The 21,845-nt window shown below is 42.1% G+C and overlaps 1 protein-coding gene across 2 annotated transcripts in view; it reads left to right on the top strand.

The window, feature by feature from the left end:
- zgc:162698 (Transmembrane protein 87A-like) overlaps positions 1 to 21,845 on the top strand; it is a 42,823-nt gene that overhangs the window by 8,670 nt on the left and 12,308 nt on the right. Inside the window, exons 5-15 of one of the 2 annotated variants that reach the window (XM_055663710.1) lie at positions 546 to 596; positions 1,416 to 1,481; positions 4,232 to 4,300; positions 5,071 to 5,182; positions 8,184 to 8,245; positions 9,349 to 9,532; positions 11,111 to 11,210; positions 12,517 to 12,610; positions 17,393 to 17,463; positions 19,034 to 19,140; positions 21,408 to 21,466. In XM_055663710.1, the coding sequence (XP_055519685.1) occupies positions 546 to 596; positions 1,416 to 1,481; positions 4,232 to 4,300; positions 5,071 to 5,182; positions 8,184 to 8,245; positions 9,349 to 9,532; positions 11,111 to 11,210; positions 12,517 to 12,610; positions 17,393 to 17,463; positions 19,034 to 19,140; positions 21,408 to 21,466 (975 nt within the window). Of the gene's footprint in view, positions 1 to 545; positions 597 to 1,415; positions 1,482 to 4,231; positions 4,301 to 5,070; positions 5,183 to 8,183; positions 8,246 to 9,348; positions 9,533 to 11,110; positions 11,211 to 12,516; positions 12,611 to 16,082; positions 16,157 to 17,392; positions 17,464 to 19,033; positions 19,141 to 21,407; positions 21,467 to 21,845 lie in introns of both variants that reach the window. The other variant, XM_055663709.1, reaches the window with a different exon arrangement.

Below are 21,845 nucleotides of genomic sequence, written 5' to 3'. Positions count from 1 at the left end.
AAGCATATAATTAGTTAGTTACCTAATTGTAGCTAATTACAAAATTCAATTACTAGATTGAAACATCTATTCCATTTCTTAAGAAAAGGTTAACATTTTTAAAAATAGCCTAAGTGTCCAAATAACATTCACACAAGAATTCACAATATAACATGATTTTAAAATCTCATTGTCATGAATTTATAGGCCAAATGGACGGAATTTAATGCTTAATTCCCGTAAATTCAGGGACATTTTAATCATCTTGCGAGTGGGTTTTTGTGGAACGCGATCGATTGGAACGTTGCGGTTGCAGTGAATTTGAACTCCAGCTGTAATTTCTACATGGTGAAATCAAAATGTATCAAAATAATACTTGAATATAATCTGACAATGTGCACTTTAACCACATGTGGTTTTTTTTTTTTCTATTACAAATCTCAAATTGTGGAGTACAGAGGCAAATAAATAAATGAAGGGTCTTTGTGCCAAACATTATGGAGGGCACTGTGTATGCAAGCATGTTTTATACAATTCTGAATCCATCTGTTTGAATTCTTTTGCAGCTACAAGTAAAATTATTTGACCAACCAGAGCTATTGAAAAAAGAGACTCCGGTAATAAAAAGTTTTTAATAAGTTGCTGAGTTCTCCAATTTATGTCATTATGCTAGTGATTTAACCTCTGCTAAGTTCTATTAATGTTGTAACCTTTTTGAAATCTGTTCTTCTCATGTGTCTAGTTCTGGAAAATGTCTGTTGTTCAATGGAATAAAAGCATCTTTTTATGAATCACCTACAAAATCCAATGAAATGTGGAGCTAGCTGTCCCAGGGATGTTGGTACTGATGTTCCATTTTAGGCTCCATGATGGATGTTTAGTTTAGAGATACAGCGCGGAAACAGGCACTTGTGGCCCACTGGGTCCTCGCCGACCTGCGATCCCCGAGCTTTAACACTATCCTACACCCACTAGGGACAATATTTACATTTACCAAGTCAATTAACCTACATACCTGTAGGTCTTTGGAGTGTGGGAGGAAACCAAAGATCTTGGCGAAACCCACGCAGGTCATGGGGAGGACATACGAACTCCGTACAGAAAGCACCCGTAGTCAAGATTGAACCCAGGTTTCCGGCGCTGCATTCGCTGTAAGGCAGCAACTCTACCGCTACGCCACCGTGCCGCCCGGATGCCAATGTCTGTGCCACTACAATGCTTCAAAGCTATACATGTAAAAGCTCAAATACAAAATTGACTAATCTATCTGCTTTACCCTTCTTACTATGCCAGTTGACATCTGTATAAATTGGAAACTGAACTGCGGTTTAAATAGCTCGTCTCCTCACTGCCTGATCAAATTGTCATTTGTGCCATGTGACCTTTTGTATGCAGCAATTCTTCCACTAAATGTTGTTTAAATGATTTTTTTGCAGGACATTCAACCTGAACCCGAACCCAATCCCAAACCAATGTCCAAAAGGGAAGCAGTCAGCAGGAAGGTATGACTAGTGTGCATGATGTATTTATAGATAATATCAGGTATTTATTTAGCATTATTATGCAGTATAATCATGGGCCAGAGCAAATATTAAGCCGAGATCTCCTCTGGAATATGTTTTCCGATATCATCGGTCCATGGGTGTGAGTACTAGAAACATAGAAACATAGACAATAGGTGCAGGAGTAGGCCATTCGGCCCCTCGAGCCTGCGCCGCCATTCAATATGATCATGGGTGATCATCCAACTCAATATCCTGTACCTGCCTTCTCTACATACCCCCTGATCCCTTTAGCCACAAGGGCCACATCTAACTCCCTCTTAAATGTAGCCAATAAACTGCCTTCTGTGGCAGAGAATTCCAGAGATTCACCACTCTCTGTGTGAAAAGATGTCTTTACTGTCTAAAGATGCTGTCATGGATATTTAGGGTATCTTTTCAGCAAGATCTTTTTTTATGAATCTTTATAAAAATGATTTTTAATATTGATTATCAATTCAAAAATGAATTAGATCTGTTTAATAACTTAAAGTGAAAATGTGAAGATTTTATTTGGTATTGGAAGTTAATCTGTGGGGGAAAATAGTTCATCATTTGGCGCAGATGTATTGACAGAATCTATCGGACGAAGTCCCGACATCTTCCACAATCGTTGTTACTTATTTTCTTATTTATCTTCCTCCAGGTTATTGACCCCATTATATTTATGTTTTATCCTTCACACTTCTGAAATTATCTTTTTACAGAGTGAAATTCCTCGTATGTTGCAAAACATACTTGACGAATAAAATCTGATTCTGATTTTGATTGCTGCTCACTTGTACCTTGATTAGTTGGGATTGAAACTTCCAATGAAGTTGAACCTAAATGGAATATTTTCTAGCTTTGTCAGCACCCTTTAAGTGGTCTTTACTCTTTACGCTCCTACACCCAGGTACAGCTGCCTGCTCGGTCCAAGGTCTCAGGTCAGAGGGGATGGTCAGCTGCTCCGGCACTCTGGAACAACCTGGTACCAAGGTCTGTCCAGTCGGAGGCTCAGCCCTTCGAGCCTGCACCGCCATTCAGGGGCTGATCAGAGTACCTGCCTTCTCTCTGTTCCCCTTAGCCACAAGGGCCACATCTAACTCCCTCTTAAATATAGCTGAACTGGCTCTGTGGCAGAGAGTTCCAGAGGTTCACCACTCTCTGTGTGAAAAAAAAGTTCTTCTCATCTCGGTTTTAAAGGATTTCCCCTTTATCCTTAAGCTGTGACCCCTTGTCCTGGACTTCCCTAACATCGGGAACACCCTGCCGTTGCACATCCCCTTAAGACAGGCCCCCTCTCTAGTCGATCTTCAAATCCAGTGTTAAAATGGCACATTTGTACTCCCTTTACCCGTCTCTGCACTCCCTGTAGGCAATAATACTCCAGATGTGGAGACCAAAACTGTCGCAATACTCCAGGTGTGGTGACCATGCCTGAGGCTAAACATACCATTCGCTTTCTTTACTGCCTGCTACACCTGCATGCCTTCAATGCTTCTGTTCGCTGCATCTCCCCCTTTGGTGTTTTTGTACTCCCTGTTTCTTGCTTCTTTTTGTGGTGTTTTTGATTTTTCTTTTTTTTATTTGTCTTTTCCTACTAGTTCCTTTGATTGTTATTTTTGGTGTGTATTAACTTTTTTTGTCAATGATTAGTGATGTACAGCACTTTGTTGCAGCTATGTTTGTTTTTAAAGTGCTCTATAAATAAAATTATTATTATTATTATTATTATACCTTGGGTATCCAAAACAACGACTCGCATTGTAACTTGTCAAGAGTCCCAGAGTCCCAGACGGGACAATGAAATTCTTACTTGCTGCAGTGCAACAGAATATGTGAATATGTAAACATTGTATATAACGGGAAAAAAAGAAAATGTTCAATAAATAACAAATATAGTATAAATACAGGAATTGCAGATGCTGGTTTACAAAGAAATACACAAAGTGCCGGAGTAACTCAGCAGGTCAGGCAATGTCTCTGGAGAACATGGGTGGGTAACCTTTCCGTAGAAGAAACGTCGTCTATACATGTTCTCCAGAAACGCTACCTGACCTGCTGAGTTACTCCGGCACTTTGTGTATTTCTTTGTAAACCAGCATCTAAGGTATCGTCCGATAGATTAGAGCTAAGGGCATTACCAGAGCCCCCACACACCCACAATTTGGACTGTTTATACTGCTTAACTCTGGGAGGAGGTACCGCAGCATGAAGAGCGGGACAACCAGGTTCTGCAACAGCTTCATCCCCCAGGCCACAAGATTACTGAACAATCAACAAAACCGAGGCTAGAACTTTTTAAATATCGACACTTTTGAAAAACTTTTTATATATATTTATTTTACAGAACCATGCACATGAGGCATTTTTATGGACGCACCTAGCACTTTTAACTATTACCTGATTTTGGAGGGTAAAATGCAACAAAATTTCGTTCAAGGTGCACTGTATATCTGAATGACAATAACGTTTTCATTCATTCATTTCATTCATTCATTCATCTGCAATTCCTTGTGTCTGTCTCTAGCTGTTAGGGTTTTTTTTTTGGTTTTTTTCGTTATAGTACTCAGTGGGTCCTCGGTATATGCAACACAAGACTTGCTGGGCCATTTCCTCTAAGGGTGGTTTAGATGAGAAGTCTTTGAGGTACAGTAAAGTGGCTTCTTCAAGTTGTCAAGAAACATGGGCAAATACCGACAAACAATAATCTTTGTCTTTTTTTTCAGAAAGCTAACAAACAATCGGTGAATGAAGATCGAAAGATAAATAGGACCAGCAGAGTAATCAAACATCCAGTACGTTTTTCTACTTTCTTGTTATCAACCATTGAAGAGCACACGTCTTTAAGTCTTTGGTAGAAACATAAGAACAAAAAATAGGTGCAGGAGTAGGCCATTCGGCCCTTCAAGCCAGCACCGCCATTCGATATGATCATGCCTGATCATCAAAAATCAGTACCCTGTTCCTGCTTTCTCCCTCTATCCCTTGATTCCTTTAGCCTTTAGAGCTAAATCTAACCCTCTTGAATCAAGAGCAATAATGTCTTTCCTCAAATTAGGAGACCAAAATTGCACACACTACTCCAGGTGCGGTCTCATCAGGGCCCTGTACAGCTGCAGTAGGACCTCCTTGTTCCTATACTCAAGTCCTCTCACAATGAAGGCCAACATGCTATTAGCTTTCTTTGCTGCCCACTGTACCTGCATGCTTACTTTCAGTGACTGGTGTACAAGCACTCCAGGTCTTGTTGCACCTCCCCTTTTCCTATCATTCAGATAATAATCTGCCTTCCTGTTCTTGCCACCAAAGTGGATATCCTCACATTTATCCACATTATACTGCATCTGCCCACTCACCCAACCTATCCAAGTCGACCTGCAGCCTTATAGCAACCTCCTCGCAGCTCACACTGCCACCCAGCTTTGTGTTAATCTGTGGGGATAGCTGGTGGGCTGAAAGGCCTGTTTCCACACTGTATCTCTAAAACAAGCTAAAGATGAATTCTAAATTGTTCAAGTCTGCTGACAGTGAATTGATTTTGTTTTAAATTCCTTTTTGTTGACAGGTTTTACGGGACTCCGTGGCAAAGACCTGGGAGGATGCTCCATACCTTTTCATCATTGAAATCAAAAAGCCATTAATTGACTCCCCTGGAAACAGAAATTGGCATTTAAATTGTAGGTTCCCAGTAGAACAGTAAAGTAATGCACTACATTGTTATCTCAAACAAGGTAGAAGTGGGCTGCAGAGGAATGGGTCTGATTGAAGAAATCATTTTACCGTTACAGTCCACAACCACTGTCTCTTGTAACCAAGAGCAACAATTGTGCCTGGGCCCCCAATCTTTATATTTTGTGAAGATGAAAACTGGGAAAGCAGAATGGGACATAATCAATTGATTGCAAAAATTGGGGGGACATTTTTTCAAAGATCTTTACAGCTTGGAATAGAGGAATGGGTAAATGTAGGTATGTTGCAAAGCATACCTGAAGCGTCGCTGAAAATCTGTCCCAGCCCGTGTGCGCAATTTTGGCGCCGTTTAGAGGGGGGCGGGTTTAAAACACGATTTTCCCTAGGCTGTTCAAATCGAGGATGTTCAGCCTAGTTAATTATTAACGAAAAATCGCTGGAACGTTCCGTCGCTTTAGCCATTATTACTTTTAAGAGCTTTATCTAATTGTTATAGTAGTTTAAAAATTAACCTCTAAACCCCCGACCGCCGGCAACCAGTCGGATCTCATACAGTGGGCAACAGAAGGTAGGCTGTTTATTTTTACATTAAAAAGGGCTTCTTAAGATCCCTTTATACAAAGTTTAATATTGCGAGTAGCTAATTGTGGCCCCATTATATCCCGCAGTATTTTTCTGGGCATTTGAGGGCACAAATCTACCGCAATGTGAACGTTCTAAACCAGCGCGTTCACAGGATCCCACTAGAAAGCTGATTTAAAATGGACTTTAATTTACAGCAATTGAACACTAAATTCCTTCCATTTGGCCTATAAATTAATGCAAATGAGATTTAAAAATCATGTTTTATTGTGAATTATTTGTGAATATTATTTGGACACTTAGGCTATTTAAAAATGTTAATCATTTATTAAGAAATGGATAGATGTTTAGATCTAGTAATTGAAGTTTGAAATTAGCTACAATTGGGTAACTAACTAATTATATGCTTTAATTTCAGGTCATCCAAGTAAGATTATTTTATATTTGTTTCAGAATCTATCTATGATAACTGAAAATCTATGATAACTGAAAATTTCATTCAGTTCTCTTAATTTTTAAGAAGGTTATGGGCTTTTGACTGTCCACGATCACAGCTATTTTGTTATGTCCATAGAAAATCAATAGGGAACAAGATGCTAATTTCCGAGTATGAAAATGGCCATAACATTTTTTAAATACTTGAGATATGAAAGTGAATTAGGTGTCAAATTAAACTTCTTTTTATGCTTTATCTGATGGGATAACTTGCAGACTTGATTTGTAAAATCTCAAAATTTTGTAACATTGCTAGTAGATGAGGCAAGATGAGAAGTATTATTAAGGTGGTGGCAGGCTTTCAGTACCATTTTGTTTTTTGGCTATTTAAATTTACACATGGCTTTGTGATAAAGTGGTTGGTATAATGTATTATTTTGCTTGTGAACGACCACTGGGACTAAATCTGGGAAGCATGAATAACTGGAGTGGCTCAATGCTGGACTGATTCGGTGGGGCAGGCAGCATCTCTGGAGATCTTGAGTGAGTGACGTTTTGGGTCAGGACCCTTCATCAGACTGATTGTGTGGGGGGAGGGAGGGTAGAAGCTGGAAGGAAGAAGGAACAGAACAAAACTTGGCAAGTGATAGGTGGACGTCGGTGAGGTACATGGAAACATAGAAATTAGGTGCAGGAGTAGGCCATTCGGCCCTTCGAGCCTGCACCGCCATTCAATATGATCATGGCTGATCATCCAACTCAGTATCCCGTACCTGCCTTCTCTCCATACCCCCTGATCCCTTAGCCACAAGGGCCACATCTAACTCCCTCTTAAATATAGCCAATGAACTGGCCTCAACTACCCTCTGTGGCAGAGAGTTCCAGAGATTCACCACTCTCTGTGTGAAAAAAGTTCTTCTCATCTCGGTTTTAAAGGATTTCCCCCTTATCCTTAAGCTGCGACCCCTTGTCCTGGACTTCCCTAACATCGGGAACAATCTTCCTGCATCTAGCCTGTCCAACCCCTTAAGAATTTTGTAAGTTTCTATAAGATCCCCTCTCAATCTCCTGAATTCTAGAGAGTATAAACCAAGTCTATCCAGTCTTTCTTCATAAGACAGTCCTGACATCCCAGGAATCAGTCTGGTGAACCGTCTCTGCACTCCCTCTATGGCAATAATGTCCTTCCTCAGATTTACGTTTTTGATAAGAAGGTGATTGCAGAAATAAAAAGATGAATGTGTGAGACAAAAGGATTGTCGAGTTGTGAAGCTAGAGAAAGGAATTTGGGTGGAAAGAGAGGGGGAGGGAAGAAATGGGTGCAAGTCCGGGTATGGCACTGGAGAGAGAAGCAGGTAGATAGAAGAAAGGAGGGGGGGGGGGGGGGTTTTGAGAGGGAGGGGTGGTTTAAATTACCTAATAGGGTCCCAACCTGAATCATCTATCCATCTTCACCAGAGATGCTGCCGCAGCTGCTGAGTTACTCCGGCACTTTTTTTTGTAACCTAGCATCGACGTTTCCTTGTTTCTACATGAAATGATATTTGTATCATTGCTCCAACCAGATATGGTGTAGAGAGTGCACATTATGAAATGGTGATCGCAGCTCATCAAAGGCCTGCATTTTGAGTCCCACGTTTTGGCTATGTAGTAGATAGTCTTTGCGTAAGACTGTGTGGCAGCATTTTATTTTCCCACTGGCTGGTGTCCTTGTTCCTCCCATCACTGTGGCTTATTTTGTTCAGATGTTATAACTAAATTTTGCTACGGATCCCACCTGTTGATATAGATTCTTGATGAGAGGTAATGTCCTGCCCAGATCAATAATGTTTGCATAAATCTTTCCAATGCAAATAATGAAGGGGATGTTCAATGTGTGAATGAGTACGTGGCCTCAATATATGCATGTTTGTATAAGCCTATTTCATACCCTGGCCTCTGTATTGATTGCTATCATTTATCTCTTTGCAGTAGAAGTGGAAATGGTAGGACCCTATGGATACATCTCTGCCTCGCAATGGCCACTAATGATCGTAAGTTTAGCACAAGCCTCATGGGCAGCAGTTTGCCAACATTGTTTTAAAGGATAATTAATCCCATCTGGTTATTTCAGTGAATTCAAAATTGAATTCACTGAATTCAAAATTGAAGCAGAGACTGCACTTCCTGAGGGTGCTCAGGAAGAATAACATCACTCAGAGACTGCTGCTGTCCTTTTATCGGTGCTCCATTGAGAGCATACTAACATACTGTGTATGCGTGTGGTACACTAGCTGCACAGCGGCTCAGGGGAAAGCGCTCCAGAGGGCCATTGACAACGCCCAGAGGATTGTCGGCTGCCCTCTCCTTACCTTGGAGGACTTACACAGTTCCCGCTGCATCAAAAAATCCCAGAATATCATAAAGGACATTTCCCACCCCGGACACTCCCTGTTTGAACTGTTGCCGTCAGGCAGACGGTACAGATCTACAAGGACAAGGACAAATAGACTAAAAAACAGTTTTTACCCCACTGCTATAAAAGCACTAAATGTAGCCGCCAAGGAACGCAGGGGCGATACAGACTAAGGGACTGTGGTAACTGTGGAATCGACAGAAGGATGGAGGGTTGGGTGTGTATGAGTGCTTTGTCCGTGATATTTATTTAGTTGTTTATCTTTAATATTTTACCTTGTATGTATCGTTAGCTTTTAGAAATGTTTGAATGCTGCACTGACTGGCTGACATTTTAAATTTCGTTGTACGTGGTTCATGTTACAGTGACAATAAAGAAACTATTCTATTCTATTCTATAATCACAGCCGGACAGTAATTAAAAGCCAAACAGTAATGAAACGATTTGCTTGCAAAAATCCAACCGAACACATAATCTATCATCAGGGCAGTCAGATTTTCTGTGCACACATTTGCAAATGGAGGCAGAAATAGGCGGTGACCTGAAGGAATTACAAGATGGCCACCAATAAATTCAATAAGGAATTCAAAGCTGAATACAACAGACGTTAAAACACAATCCTGAGATATTTCCTACTCCATTTTGTTTCCGTGCAGCTTATGTTGTGTGCCTGGTGTTATTTGTCCTAAGTGTTACATAGGCTGGATCATACAGCCTGACTTGCTGTTTATCTTCCTGCAGTTTTACATGGTGATGTGTATCATCTACGTGCTCTACAGTCTGGTTTGGCTCCTCCTTTTAGCCTGCTACTGGAAGGATTTGCTGAGGATACAGTTCTGGATTGGAGGGATCATCTTGCTTGGAATGCTGGAAAAAGCCGTCTTCTATGCAGAATTCCAAAGTATCTCACGGCTGGGTGTATCAGGTATATATCTTTTCCGAGCAAATCCGCAGTGTTAATTTCGTTGGTACACAAAAATGCTGGAGAAACTCAGCGGGTGCAGCAGCATCTATGGAACGAAGGAAATGGGTAACGTTTTGGACCAAAACGTTGCCTATTTCCTTCGCTCCATAGATGCTGCTGCACCTGCTGAGTTTCTCCAGCATTTTTGTGTACCTTCGATTTTCCAGCATCAGCAGTTCCTTCTTGAACACGTGTTAATTTTGTTGATGGGTTCAGAAGTGGAGTGGGTGGATGTTAAGCAACCAGGGCTCCCACTCATTGTCTTGACTACAATGTTGTGTATCAGGTGATAACTCTCATCCCTAGGTGTACACAAATGCTGGAGAAACTCAGCGGGTGAGGCAGCATCTATGGAGCGAAGGAAATGGGTCTGGTTTGGGGTCGAAACCCTTGTTTGTATACACTTTGTCTGAAGAAGGGTTCCAACCCGAAATGTTGCCTATTTCCTTCGCTCCATAGATGCTGCTGCACCCGCTGAGTTTCTCCAGCATTTTTGTCTACCTTCGATTTTCCAGCATCTGCTGCAGTTCCTTCTTAAACAACCAACATCCCTATATGTCCCATTTCTTGATCTTGACAAAAATGGATTTGTCTTTGGACCTCAGTGACCAAGAAAAGATGAAACCAGATAGCCGCTCATTCTTGGGTGCTTTGCTGAAAGCTGCAAGGTTTCAGATGTGGTTCGATGGACAAGTCCGACAATTAGGGGTTGAATAAGTGCTCCAGGTCCAGCCACCATCACAAATCCATAATGGCTCAGGAGCACGGGTTAAAAATTAACTTTAAAAATGTCTTTGATTTTACACCATATGTATTTTTTTATTGCTGGATTTTTTTTAAAATGATGTGAGCTAGCATGGTGGATTGGGGCAAGAGAGTTGTTTAGTAAGTAATCCCGCCTAGATTGCTGCAACTCTCTTTACACTTGCATCAGCCAATCTTCCCTGTCCCGCCTGCAACTGGTCCAAAACGCCGCAGCGAGACTCCTGACAGGCACCCGGAAAAGTGACCACATTAACCCCGATCCTGGCCTCTCTCCACTGGCTCCCTGTGTGGTTCCGTATACATTTCAAGACCCTCGTCTATGTCTACAAAGCCCTCAATGGGCTTGCCCCCTCCTACATTAAAAGTCTTCTCGCCCACCACTCCACCTCCAGGTCCCTCAGATCGGCTGACTTGGGGCAGCTGAATATCCCCGGGTCTGGGTATAAGCTCAGGGGCGACCGTGCCTTTGCGGTTGCACCTCCTAGACTGTGGAACAGCATCCCCCTTCCTATCAGAACTGCCCCCTCCATCGACTCCTTTAAGTCGAGACAAAAATCTTATCTATACTCCCAAGCCTTTCCTGACGTCCACTGAGCGAGGGCTATATGTATATATGTATGTAGTTCTGCTTGTTTATACTATTCTTATAACAAATGTAAAGCACTTTGGCCAACGAGAGTTGTTTTTTAAATGTGCTGTATAAATAAATGCGACTTGACTAGTAAATATTGTGTGCTGAAATATTGTGAATTAAAGCCTGCTTTTCATTTGCAGTTCATGGGGCAGTGGTCTTTGCAGAGCTGCTGTCAGCCGTGAAACGCACCCTTGCTCGGATCCTGGTCATTATCGCTGCACTTGGCTACGGAATAGTCAAGTAAGGTGTTTTCCTGAGTTTCTCTTGAGTTTTGCCGTGCTCTTAAAGCTGGCATGCACTGCAGAACTGAGCCAAGCAGCCTCGGAGATGCCTGTGGGATACTTAAATGATGCCGCATGTGTTGCTGCTGTCTTAAAGCTTAAGCAGTGGAATTCGTTGCCACAGAAGGCTGTAGAGGCCAAGTCAGTGGATATTTGTAAGGCAGAAATAGATGCTTGATTAGTACAGGTGTCAGAGGTTATGGGGAGAAGGCAGGAGAATGGGATTAGGAGGGAGAGATAGATCAGCCATGATTAAATGGTTGAGTAGACTTGATGGGCCGAATGGCCTATTTCTACTATGACCTTGTGAATTCATTCTGGTCCTTGTGGTGTGCGCATTGTACATTCTCCCTACGAGTGCCTCTGTTTTCTCCAGTGGTCCAGTTTCCACACATCCCTAAGAAGGGCTGCCCGCAAGTGTAAGTGTTTACTGTAAATTGCTCCTGGTTAGGTGCATAATAGTGGGGCCATGTTGGAGTTGAAGGGCACGTGAATGAGAATAGATTGCTCTGATAGGATTGCTCTTTGAGCTAGCATAGACTCTGTGGGCCAAATGACCACCAGCTAAGTCATCAAGGAATATGAGAAAAGATATGATATTATGAAAATAAGACTTTCAATCTCCATCTTTGCTAGATTGATGTGTTGGTAGAGCAAGGGGTGTTATTAGTCATTCTGCACGGAAATGGGCTCTTCCCAAACTATCCATGCCGACCAATGTGCCTACTTGAGCTAGCCCCATTTGCATTCATTTGGCCCTCTCCCCTCTCAGCCTTTCCTAGTCGTCCTGTCACCTGTCCAGGCACCTGTCCAAATGTCTTAAATGTTCCCACCTCTCCCTCTTCTTTTGGCAACTCGCTACTTATAAGCATCACCCTTCATGTGAAAAATCGGAACCTCTGATCCTCTTTAAATCTTTCCCCTCCCATTTTATTTATTTATTTATTTTATTTATTCCGAACAAGTAAAGACATTAAAGACATAGTAACAAAATCGAAATTATCAAACAATTGGACATTACAATCAATATTTACAAGCAATGAAAAGAACAAAAAGCAAATTTCCACTGTCCAAATTTTAAATCCATACCCTCTTTTTTTTTAACCTCACCGACCTCGGAGGAAAAAGCCTGTGGTTCCTTCCGACCCAGTGCTCCACTCTGGCGGAATGTTGTTCTGTGTTAGGCTTTTCTTCATCACAAGGTCATTTGTGGAAGTGGATGTTAGATAGTGTGTGTAATTAAATATTCTTTGCCATTTAAACAGGCCTCGGCTGGGAACCACATCATATCAAGTAGTGGGCATCGGTCTGCTGTACTTGCTGTTTTCATCAGTAGAGGGAGTCCTAAGAGTATCTGTGGTAAGAAACTAGAGCTAACTTGGAATTTTCAATAAGATTCAGCAAGAGGATGATAATTACAGAGTTAATGGCAGTGCTTGTTGCTTAAGGTTATTTTTTTTTTAAACCAGCTGTTTGTTAAATTAAAACAATCTTTTTTTGTGATCCAGATTTAACTATCGTAACTTTAAATACACGTAGCGTATCTGCACGGCCCAAGCTGGAAACACAGCTGTAAATGATCTGTTGGGTGTGAGATTCTGCAGAGACTGTCTATTTCTTCATTTAACATAACCAAGAAGTAGAAACGAGGAACTACAGATGGTAGTTTACAAAAAAGGACACACACTGCTCGAGTAACTCAGCGGCTCAGGACCCACCCCTCCTCTCCCCTCACCTCTGTTCACATATGACCAAAGATCTTTGCATATTACTGCCATGCTTAGGCCTGACCCTCCCCTCTCTTAGACAATAGACAACAGGTGCAGGAGTAGGCCATTTGGCCCTTCGAGCCAGCACCGCCATTCAATGTGATCATGGCTGATCATCCCCCAAATCAGTACCCAGTTCCTGCCTTCTCCCCATATCCCCTGACTCCGCTATTTGTAAGAGTTTTTTAAGAATCTCTTCTAGATTTCTCTTATCTCTCCCCCATCCCTTGTCAGTCAGTCTGAAGGAGTGTCCCAACCAAAGCATTATCTATCCACATTCTCCAGGAATGCTGCCTGACCTGCTGAGCTACAAGCAATTTGTATTTTTGTCTTAACAAAACCAAGATCTTTCACACACAAGTGTGCAATGAAATTGAATGTGACCTGTTAAAGAAACATGCCAGATTTGATTCTGGATCAGTGTTGAGTTATAGGAGCCCAGTTGAATATTTGTTCTGTCCTTAATTGTCGACTGGGTCATTTATTTTCCTTATTGCTCCCCGAGTCCAGTCAGCCTTATGATCTCAATCATCCTCCAACTCTCAAAGTTGATTCACCAGTTCTGTGACCATGCTGCTGTTGAACTGTCCCCTAGGGCTTTCGTGAGAGTGCCGAGTAAAACTGCCACCTGCACAAACTTAACGTGCAGAGTGAGGTGTGGAGGCACAACCCTAAGATTATAGTATTTTCAAAAAAGAAATAAAGAATTTCCTTAATGCATTGAATAAAATGCAGTGCTGTACTAAGGTGTCTAGGTTAGCAAAGTTAAATTGGACAGTTGTGTCGGGTCAGTGTGTTAACTTTTAACTTTACAGCCCAGTGCTGTACCACAACCTCATGAGGAAATATGTGAATCGCCCAGAAATATCTCTGATTCATGACTGAAAAGTGAACATGGAACAAGAATGCACTGCCATAGAGGGAGTGCAGAGAAGGTTCACCAGACTGATTCCTGGGATGTCAGGACTGTCTTATGAAGAAAGACTGGATAGACTTGGTTTATACTCTCTAGAATTTAGGAGATTGAGAGGGGATCTTATAGAAACTTACAAAATTCTTAAGGGGTTGGACAGGCTAGATGCAGGAAGATTGTTCCCGATGTTAGGGAAGTCCAGGACAAGGGGTCACAGCTTAAGGATTAGGGGGAAATCCTTTAAAACCGAGAGAGAAGAACTTTTTTCACACAGAGAGTGGTGAATCTCTGGAACTCTCTGCCACAGAGGGTAGTTGAGGCCAGTTCATTGGCTATATTTAAGAGGGAGTTAGATGTGGCCCTTGTGGCTAAGGGGATCAGGGGGTATGGAGAGAAGACAGGTACGGGATACTGAGTTGGATGATCAGCCATGATCATATTGAATGGCGGTGCAGGCTCGAAGGGCCGAATGGCCTACTCCTGCACCTAATTTCTATGTTTCTATGTTTCTAAGAACAGATTTGAGATTGGTTTTGATGCTTTTTCCTGCTCGACATTTATTGTTATTATAATTTGCCAGTTAATTCGAGGTTTCCATTTTGTGGGGCTACCAGTGAATTACTGGAGGGTTGACGGGATAAATGGGACCCCTTCACAGGGTTAAGTGTCCTGCATGGCCTCGTTACAGAAGCCTGCCAAGTTTTCCTCTGTAACTCGCAAACACATGACATTAAGATGCATGGAATCGCCACTAAAGTAACTTCAAAATCTCATGCAGTCCTGACTTGTGCATGATTTAACATTCCATCATTTCAGGATCAGAATCTTGTAATAGCCCCTGGTTCATCTTCATTGCTGTGGTTCAGAAAGGTAATTTATTGTCACTTCCTCAAGAGCAATAAAGAATGCGTAATAAATGCAGTCAACTCTCAACGTCAATCCATAAATGATTGTATGACTCTAATGTCTCTCTAATTTGACTAAGTTATTTGTTGGATCAGTTGAACACTTTTTAATGCAAAATTGCAAATTCAGGCTAGCAAAAATATGATCGCCGAAAATTGACTATTTTATGGCGACTGAGCAATGTGTCCCCTAAGTTGTAGTGTGATTATAAACTGCCTGCAGTGAAAGTGGATATACATTCTCATTTGATCTACCCAGAGGAATACTGGGTCATTTATACCGACTTCCCAAACCCAGTGCATCAGACAAGTTCCCCATCTCTGGGCTGCTTTCTCTCCATGCAGAAAGAATCCAGAGGTTTGCCTTGTGGGTTTTCTCCTGTTTCCTACCACACTCCAAAGGCGTACAGGTTTGTAGGTGAATTTGGCTTGGTATAATTGGAAATTGACCCTAGTGTGTGTAGGATAGTGTAAGTGTGCGGGGATCGCTGGTCGGCGCGGACTCGGTGGGCCAAAGGGTCTGTTTCCACGCTGCATCTCTAAACTAAACTAAAACCTGGAGTCAAGGCAACAGAAGAGATCCCAAGGTAGACATAAGTGCTGGAGAAACTCAGCGGGTGAGGCAGCATCTATGGAGCAAAGGAAATGGGCAACGTTTCGGGCCAAAACCCTTCTTCAGACTGATGTAGGGTGGGGGGGCAGGTAGAAGAAAGGAAGAGGAGGAGCCAGAGAGCTGAGAAGGGGAGGAGACAATAAGAGCTACCGGAAATTGCAGAAGTCAATGTTCCTTTCTTCCTTTCTTCTTCCCGTACCCCACCTTACATCAGTCTGAAGAAGGGTTTCGGCCCGAAACGCTGCCTATTTCCTTCACTCCATAGATGCTGCCGCACCCACTGAGTTTCTCCAGCACTTTTGTCTACCTTCGATTTTCAAGCATCTGCAGTTCCTTCTTAAACAAAAGAGATCCCAAGACCAACTCGGTTAACAAGATTGAGAGTCATGACAGTCGACCAGGGTCCGAAGGAGGGTCTCGACCTGCAACGTCACCTATCCTTTCTCTCCAGAGATGCTGCCTGTCCCTCTGAGTTACTCCAGCTTTTTGTGTCTTATCTTCAGTCGACATAACTGTCGTGATGCAGTAATGCCATTCCTTTGGGCAGCAGGTAAAAACTTTTTAGGGTGTATAAAGCATCCCTTGGGTTAGTCTCTACTGGTTGCAAACTAACTCTGATGTCCCTCTTCAGGATCGTTCCATGGCAGCCATGACCATCTGTGAGATTTCTCTTGCGCTAATAGACTCCTGCATTGTTTGGTGGATATCCTTTTATTTCACTCACTCCCCCCTCCCCCCCCCCCTCATGAGTTATTTTCTACACAACTTTCCGAAGCTTTGTGTTAATGCTTGTTCTACTCATGATGCAGCTTGTCTGGTTCGCTATGGCTTGTCAAACCTATGCCCAAGAAACTAAACAGTTACTCCAGCATTTAAATGGGGGAAAGTTAGATTCTCCCCCTCAATTCTGTCTGCTAAAAATTCGCTACAATTAATAATTCAGATTGAAAATGTCACGTAAATTTGCATGAAACAGAAAATAAAAACATGCTAAGTATTAGCTAGAATTGGAATGATGACGTGTCAGTTTTTCCCTTCTATCTCAGATTCAGATTCAATTTTAATTGTCATTGTCAGTGTACAGTACAGAGACAACGAAATGCATTTAGCATCTATGCATCTATGGATGAAAGTCTAATCTAAATACTGGGTTTTGGACAAGGAAAAGGGGAAAATCTGAAATTTAAAAAAAAACAAATGCTGGAGACACTCAGCAGGTCAGGCAGCATCTGCAGAGATAGCAAAACGCAGTTAACATTGAGGTTTATGTTTATAATTGTCACATGTACCAAGGTACAGTAAAAAAACTTTGTTTTGCATCCTATCCAATGATCAGATCATACTATTCACCAATCAATACAATGAAGTTAAACTCTACTACAATCGGTAGAGCAATAAGGAAGATGCAGAATATAGTTCTTAGTAACAGCACACTAGTCCATTGGCAAAACTTAATGTCGGCAAAGGGGTAGAGATGGGTCGGACGATACCTTAGCTTATGGAAGGACTGTCAAGCTAGATGGATAACCGATAGAACATTTGATAATTGATGTGAATTTTCAGGTGGATGATCTTTCATCAAGTGAAAACTGACTGCTCAGATGCAATAATTATATCTTGAGGGTAGACACAAAAATGCTGGAGTAACGCAGAGGGTGAGGCAGCATTTATGGGGAGAAGGCATTGATGAAGTTTCAGGTTGAGACCCTTCTTCAGAAACATCACCAATTCCTTCTCTCCATAGATGCTGCTTCACTCGCTGTGTTACTCCAGCATTTTGTCTACCTTCAATTTTCCAGCACCTGCAGTTCTTTCTTAAACAATTATATCTTGATAGCTAATTGATAGAGATTAAATTGCTGCACGCTGTATGCTTGTGTTTGTATGCGATGCTATTTCCTTGCTCTACTCTTGTATATTCTCTGTCTTTCTGTTTCGTAGAATCAGGATGATATAGTCCTCCTGGCTGCCATTCCTCTTGCTATACTAGACTCTTCACTCTACTGGTGGATATCCTACTGACGCTTGGCTAGTTTGCATTCAGTGTGCATGGAAAGATCACTTTTTTTTTGTATTAAACACTGTGGCATACCAAGAGGGTAGAGGATATATATCAACAATGTTTTCCACACCTCCTTGGAAAAGATATAACATCGTCTAGATTTCAGTGTAGGAGTAAATAGGTTCTTCTGCAGTTGTAGAGGGCTCTGGTGAGACCACATCTGGAGTATTGTGTACAGTTTTGGTCTCCTAATTTGAGGAAGGACATCCTTGTGATTGAGGCAGTGCAGCGTAGGTTCACGAGATTGATCCCTGGGATGGCGGGACTGTCATATGAGAAAAGATTGAAAAGACTACGCTTGTATTCACAGGTTTAGAAGGATGAGGGGGAATCTTATAGAAACATATAACATTATAAAAGGACTGGACAAGCTAGATGCAGGAAAAATGTTCCCCATGTTGGGTGAATCCAGAACCAGTCTTAGAATAAAGGGGAGGCCATTTAAGACTGAGTTGAGAAAAAACTTTTCCACCCAGTGAGTTGTGAATTTGTGGAATTCCCTGCCACAGAGGGCAGTGGAGGCCAAATCACTGGATGGATTTAAGGGAGAGTTAGATAGAGCTCTAGGGGCTAGTGGAATCAAGGGATATGGGGAGAAGGCAGGCACGGGTTATTGATTGGTGATGATCAGCCATGATCACGATGAATGACAGTGCTGTATTGAAGGGCCGAATGGCCTCCTCCTGCACCTATTTTCTATGTTTCTGTCACCAGCTGGTTGATAGGAAGTGACGCCCCACACTCAACTAACATGGAGAGGGAGAGCAATTGGGAGACTCTTCATTGGAAGAGAAGCAAGATGCAAATTGGGGAGGAATTGTACCACCTACATCCCCAACTACCCAGTTGCACATCCAGTCAAACATTACCCTTCACAGAGTTTTAGTGGACTATATTAGCCTCATCAAGCACCTCGACACACAAATCTGATGTGCTGTTTAAGCAGAAAACAGTTTGAGTTTAATTTATTGTCACATGTAGTGAGGTACAGTGAAAAGCGCTTGTTGCGTGCTAACCAGTCAGCGGAAAGACCATATAGGATTACAATCAAGCCATCCACAGTGTTCAGATACATGAGAAAGGGAATAACGTGACTAACAAAGTCCAGTAAAGCCTGATCATATATAGTCCGAGCGTCTTCAATGAAGTGGACTTGTCTACTCGGGACGGCTCTGTAGTTGTAGGTAGAATGGTTCGGCAACCTGACAAGAGCTGGGAAGAAACTACCTGAATCTGGAGGTGTGCGCTTATAAACGCTTAACTGTTTCAATTTTCCATTCTGAATTTTCTAGTTCTCTGTACCCCAATTAACAATTTTTTTTTTTCCTGCTATATGTGCTATGTTCAGTTAAGGGTACACTGCTATGTTCAGTTAAGGGTTGGTCCCAAAATGTTAGTTAAGAGCTGCTTATATTGTGGTCATTAATCTGTACCTGTAATGTGAATGAGGGGATTTTCCAGCCAGGAAATCTCAATTGCTTTTTGACACACACAAATAGTTTCCTTGACTCCTTGTACATCTTCGTAAGCCTATCCCAGACAATGAAGCAGCTGAAACTCCGAAGAACTCTGGTGAAACTTTCGCTGTACCGGCATTTTACCAACACGTTAATATTTGCTGTTTTTGGTGAGTCTTATAGTAAATTAATTGGGAGCTGTTTGGGAGGGAAAGCAGAATGGCACAACGGCCGAGTTGCAGCCTCGCAACGCCCGAGACCTGGGTTCGATCCTGACCTCGGATGCTGTCTTTGTGGAGTTGGCATGTTCACCCTGTGACCGCGTGGGTTTTCTCCGGGCATTCCTGTACACTATTTCGATTTTAATCCTTTTATTTCATAAAATCACTTGCATTTAAATGTTTTAATTGTGGTTTGATGTTCAGTGCTCAGCCTGAGCCAGTGCCCACAGTGGGAGCTGCTATATTTAGCTCAGGAGTCTAAACCCTGCCTCATTTTACTTCACTCAAACCCTGGGCTGATGTACCTTTCTTTGTTCTTGTTCCATGTCGGGTGTCAGTTTGGCCATCAGTTTTGTACCAACTGAAATAATTACTTTATTACCCCTTTCCAAAAACAAATTATGCTTTACAATTAAGATTACAACCAGCATTTTCAAGATGGTCTGAAATCAACTACGACCACAGAACTGTTGCCAGCACAAGCATGATGGAATCACAAAGACAGCAAAAGGGTTGCTGGAAATTAACACACATTGGTTTAGAGATATTGCATGGAAATGGCCCTTCAGCCCACCTAGTCCTCGCCAACTATTGCTCACTCATGCACACGAGCTCCATGTCAGGGGTTTCCAACTTTTTTTGTCCCGTTTACCCCAGGCAACTTTAATAGCACATAAACAATGTTACTTCACTTATTTATGAACAACTAATGATGAACAGATACCGGTATACCAGAACCAGACACAGTCAGTCAATGAGAAAAAATAGCTACAAATCCAGAATCAACAAATTTACCCCCTGGGTAGGCGACATTTACTCCCTGGGGGGTAAATCTACCCCAGGTTGGGAACCCTTGCTCTATGTTATCCCAAGTCCGTTATCTACACACTATGGGCAATTAACCTACGGATCTGCACGTCTTTGGGAGGTGGGAGCAAACCCATGAGGTCACAGGGTGAAGTCCAAACATAAAATGCAGTCACGTGCACTCCTTGGATCTGATGAATGGGGAAAGATGCCAAGTGAAAAGTATTTGTTCTTTCTCTCAGGCAGAGGAGGAGCTTTATCCATTGATTCTATTTTATAATCCATCCCAGCAGTTATGTGCTCAGCATTAAACAGCTGTGCTGCATTTTCAGGCAATAACTGTCTAGGTTCAAAGATCCATTCTGGATTATATTTAGATTAGTCACAGATCTATCAACTGGTCACTCAGTGCTAAGTGTTTAAGAAGGAACTGCAGATGCTGGAGAATCGAAGGTTACACAAAAAAGCTGGAGAAACTCAGCGGGTGCAGCAGCATCTATGGAGCGAAGGAAATAGGCAACGTTTCGGGCCGAAACCCTTCTTCAGGCGCAGTGCTAAGTATTTGGATCAGCAGGGGCACATCAAAATCTGGATGCTGACCCAACCAATTATCCCTGCGTGGGTCTGCGATTAAAAATGCACATCTAACCTTTTTAGAAATATAGAAAATAGGTGCAGGAGTAGACCATTCAGCCCTTTGAGCCAGCACCGCCATCGAAATGTGATCATGGCTGATCATCCGCAATCAGTACCCCGTTCCTGCCTTCTCCCCATATCCCTTGAGCTCTATCTAACACTCTTTTGAATGCATCCAGTGAATCGGCCTCCACTGCCTTCTGAGGCAGAGAATTCCACAAATTCACAACTCTCTGGGTGAAAAAGCTTTTCCTCATCTCCGTTCTAAATGGCCTATCCCAAATTATTAAACTGTGGTCCACGGTTTTGGACTCTCCCAACATCGGGAACATGTTTCCAGCATCTAGCTTGTCCAATCCCTTAATTTTATATGTTTCTATAAGATATCCTCTCATCCTTCTAAATTCCAGTGAATACAAGTCCAGCCCATTCATTCTTTTGGGGCACCCATCTTGGTTGTTACATTTCTGTTGGAGGAAGAAAATGAAGTCTCATGTTTTATGTTCTCCAAGTCAATTAGATAACAGGCTGTTCATAGAGGGTTGGTTATGGGTAGCCTTCATTCCCACTGAATAAGGATGGTGTGTTATGATCAAGTAGAAAGGTGAAAATCAGAATAGGGTAGTTGGAGAGACAGAATTTGTTTTTAAAATTCTTTAATGTCTCCAGAGAAGTTCAGTTATTTGATGTCAATCTAACAATGTTTCACTTTTTGTCCTGCTTTATTGCAGAGTGAAGAGTTTCTTGACCAAGTGTTTGTGTTCTTTCCTCAGCTTCAGTGATCTTTGTCATCTGGGTGACCATGACGTTCAGACTTGTATCCTGTCAGTCGGTGAGTAAACTCTGCAAACGGCAAATGGTTTGCAGCCCTGCCTCCGTTTCCCTGGCGCTTCTGATCATTTGTCTGATCAATGCTAGCCAACCCATTTGGAAGCTTTTTTCCTTAAGTTAAGTTTGCTCGAGTGACACGTCCAAACAGCACCAGGAATGCAGGCCGTCGCACCCAGCTTCAGCAAAGAATCTGTTTCAGGATGATTTCTTTCATTTTGACTGGTTGTGTGATAATTCTGTTTATCTTGCATGCTTGCTCTATGCTCAACCCATTCCAATCAAGAGGCCTTAATTCTGTTCAGCGCTTCAAGTTTGAAAACAATGTCCTTGCCTGCTAGTCCCCTTAGGTTGATGTATTATAGAAGGTCGAACAGTACAGC

Source organism: Leucoraja erinacea, chromosome 38, assembly GCF_028641065.1.
Source record: "Leucoraja erinacea ecotype New England chromosome 38, Leri_hhj_1, whole genome shotgun sequence".
Lineage (NCBI taxonomy): Eukaryota > Metazoa > Chordata > Chondrichthyes > Rajiformes > Rajidae > Leucoraja > Leucoraja erinaceus.
The sequence above is the reverse complement of the archived record's forward strand: the minus strand, read 5'-3'. Positions and strand labels throughout refer to the sequence as shown.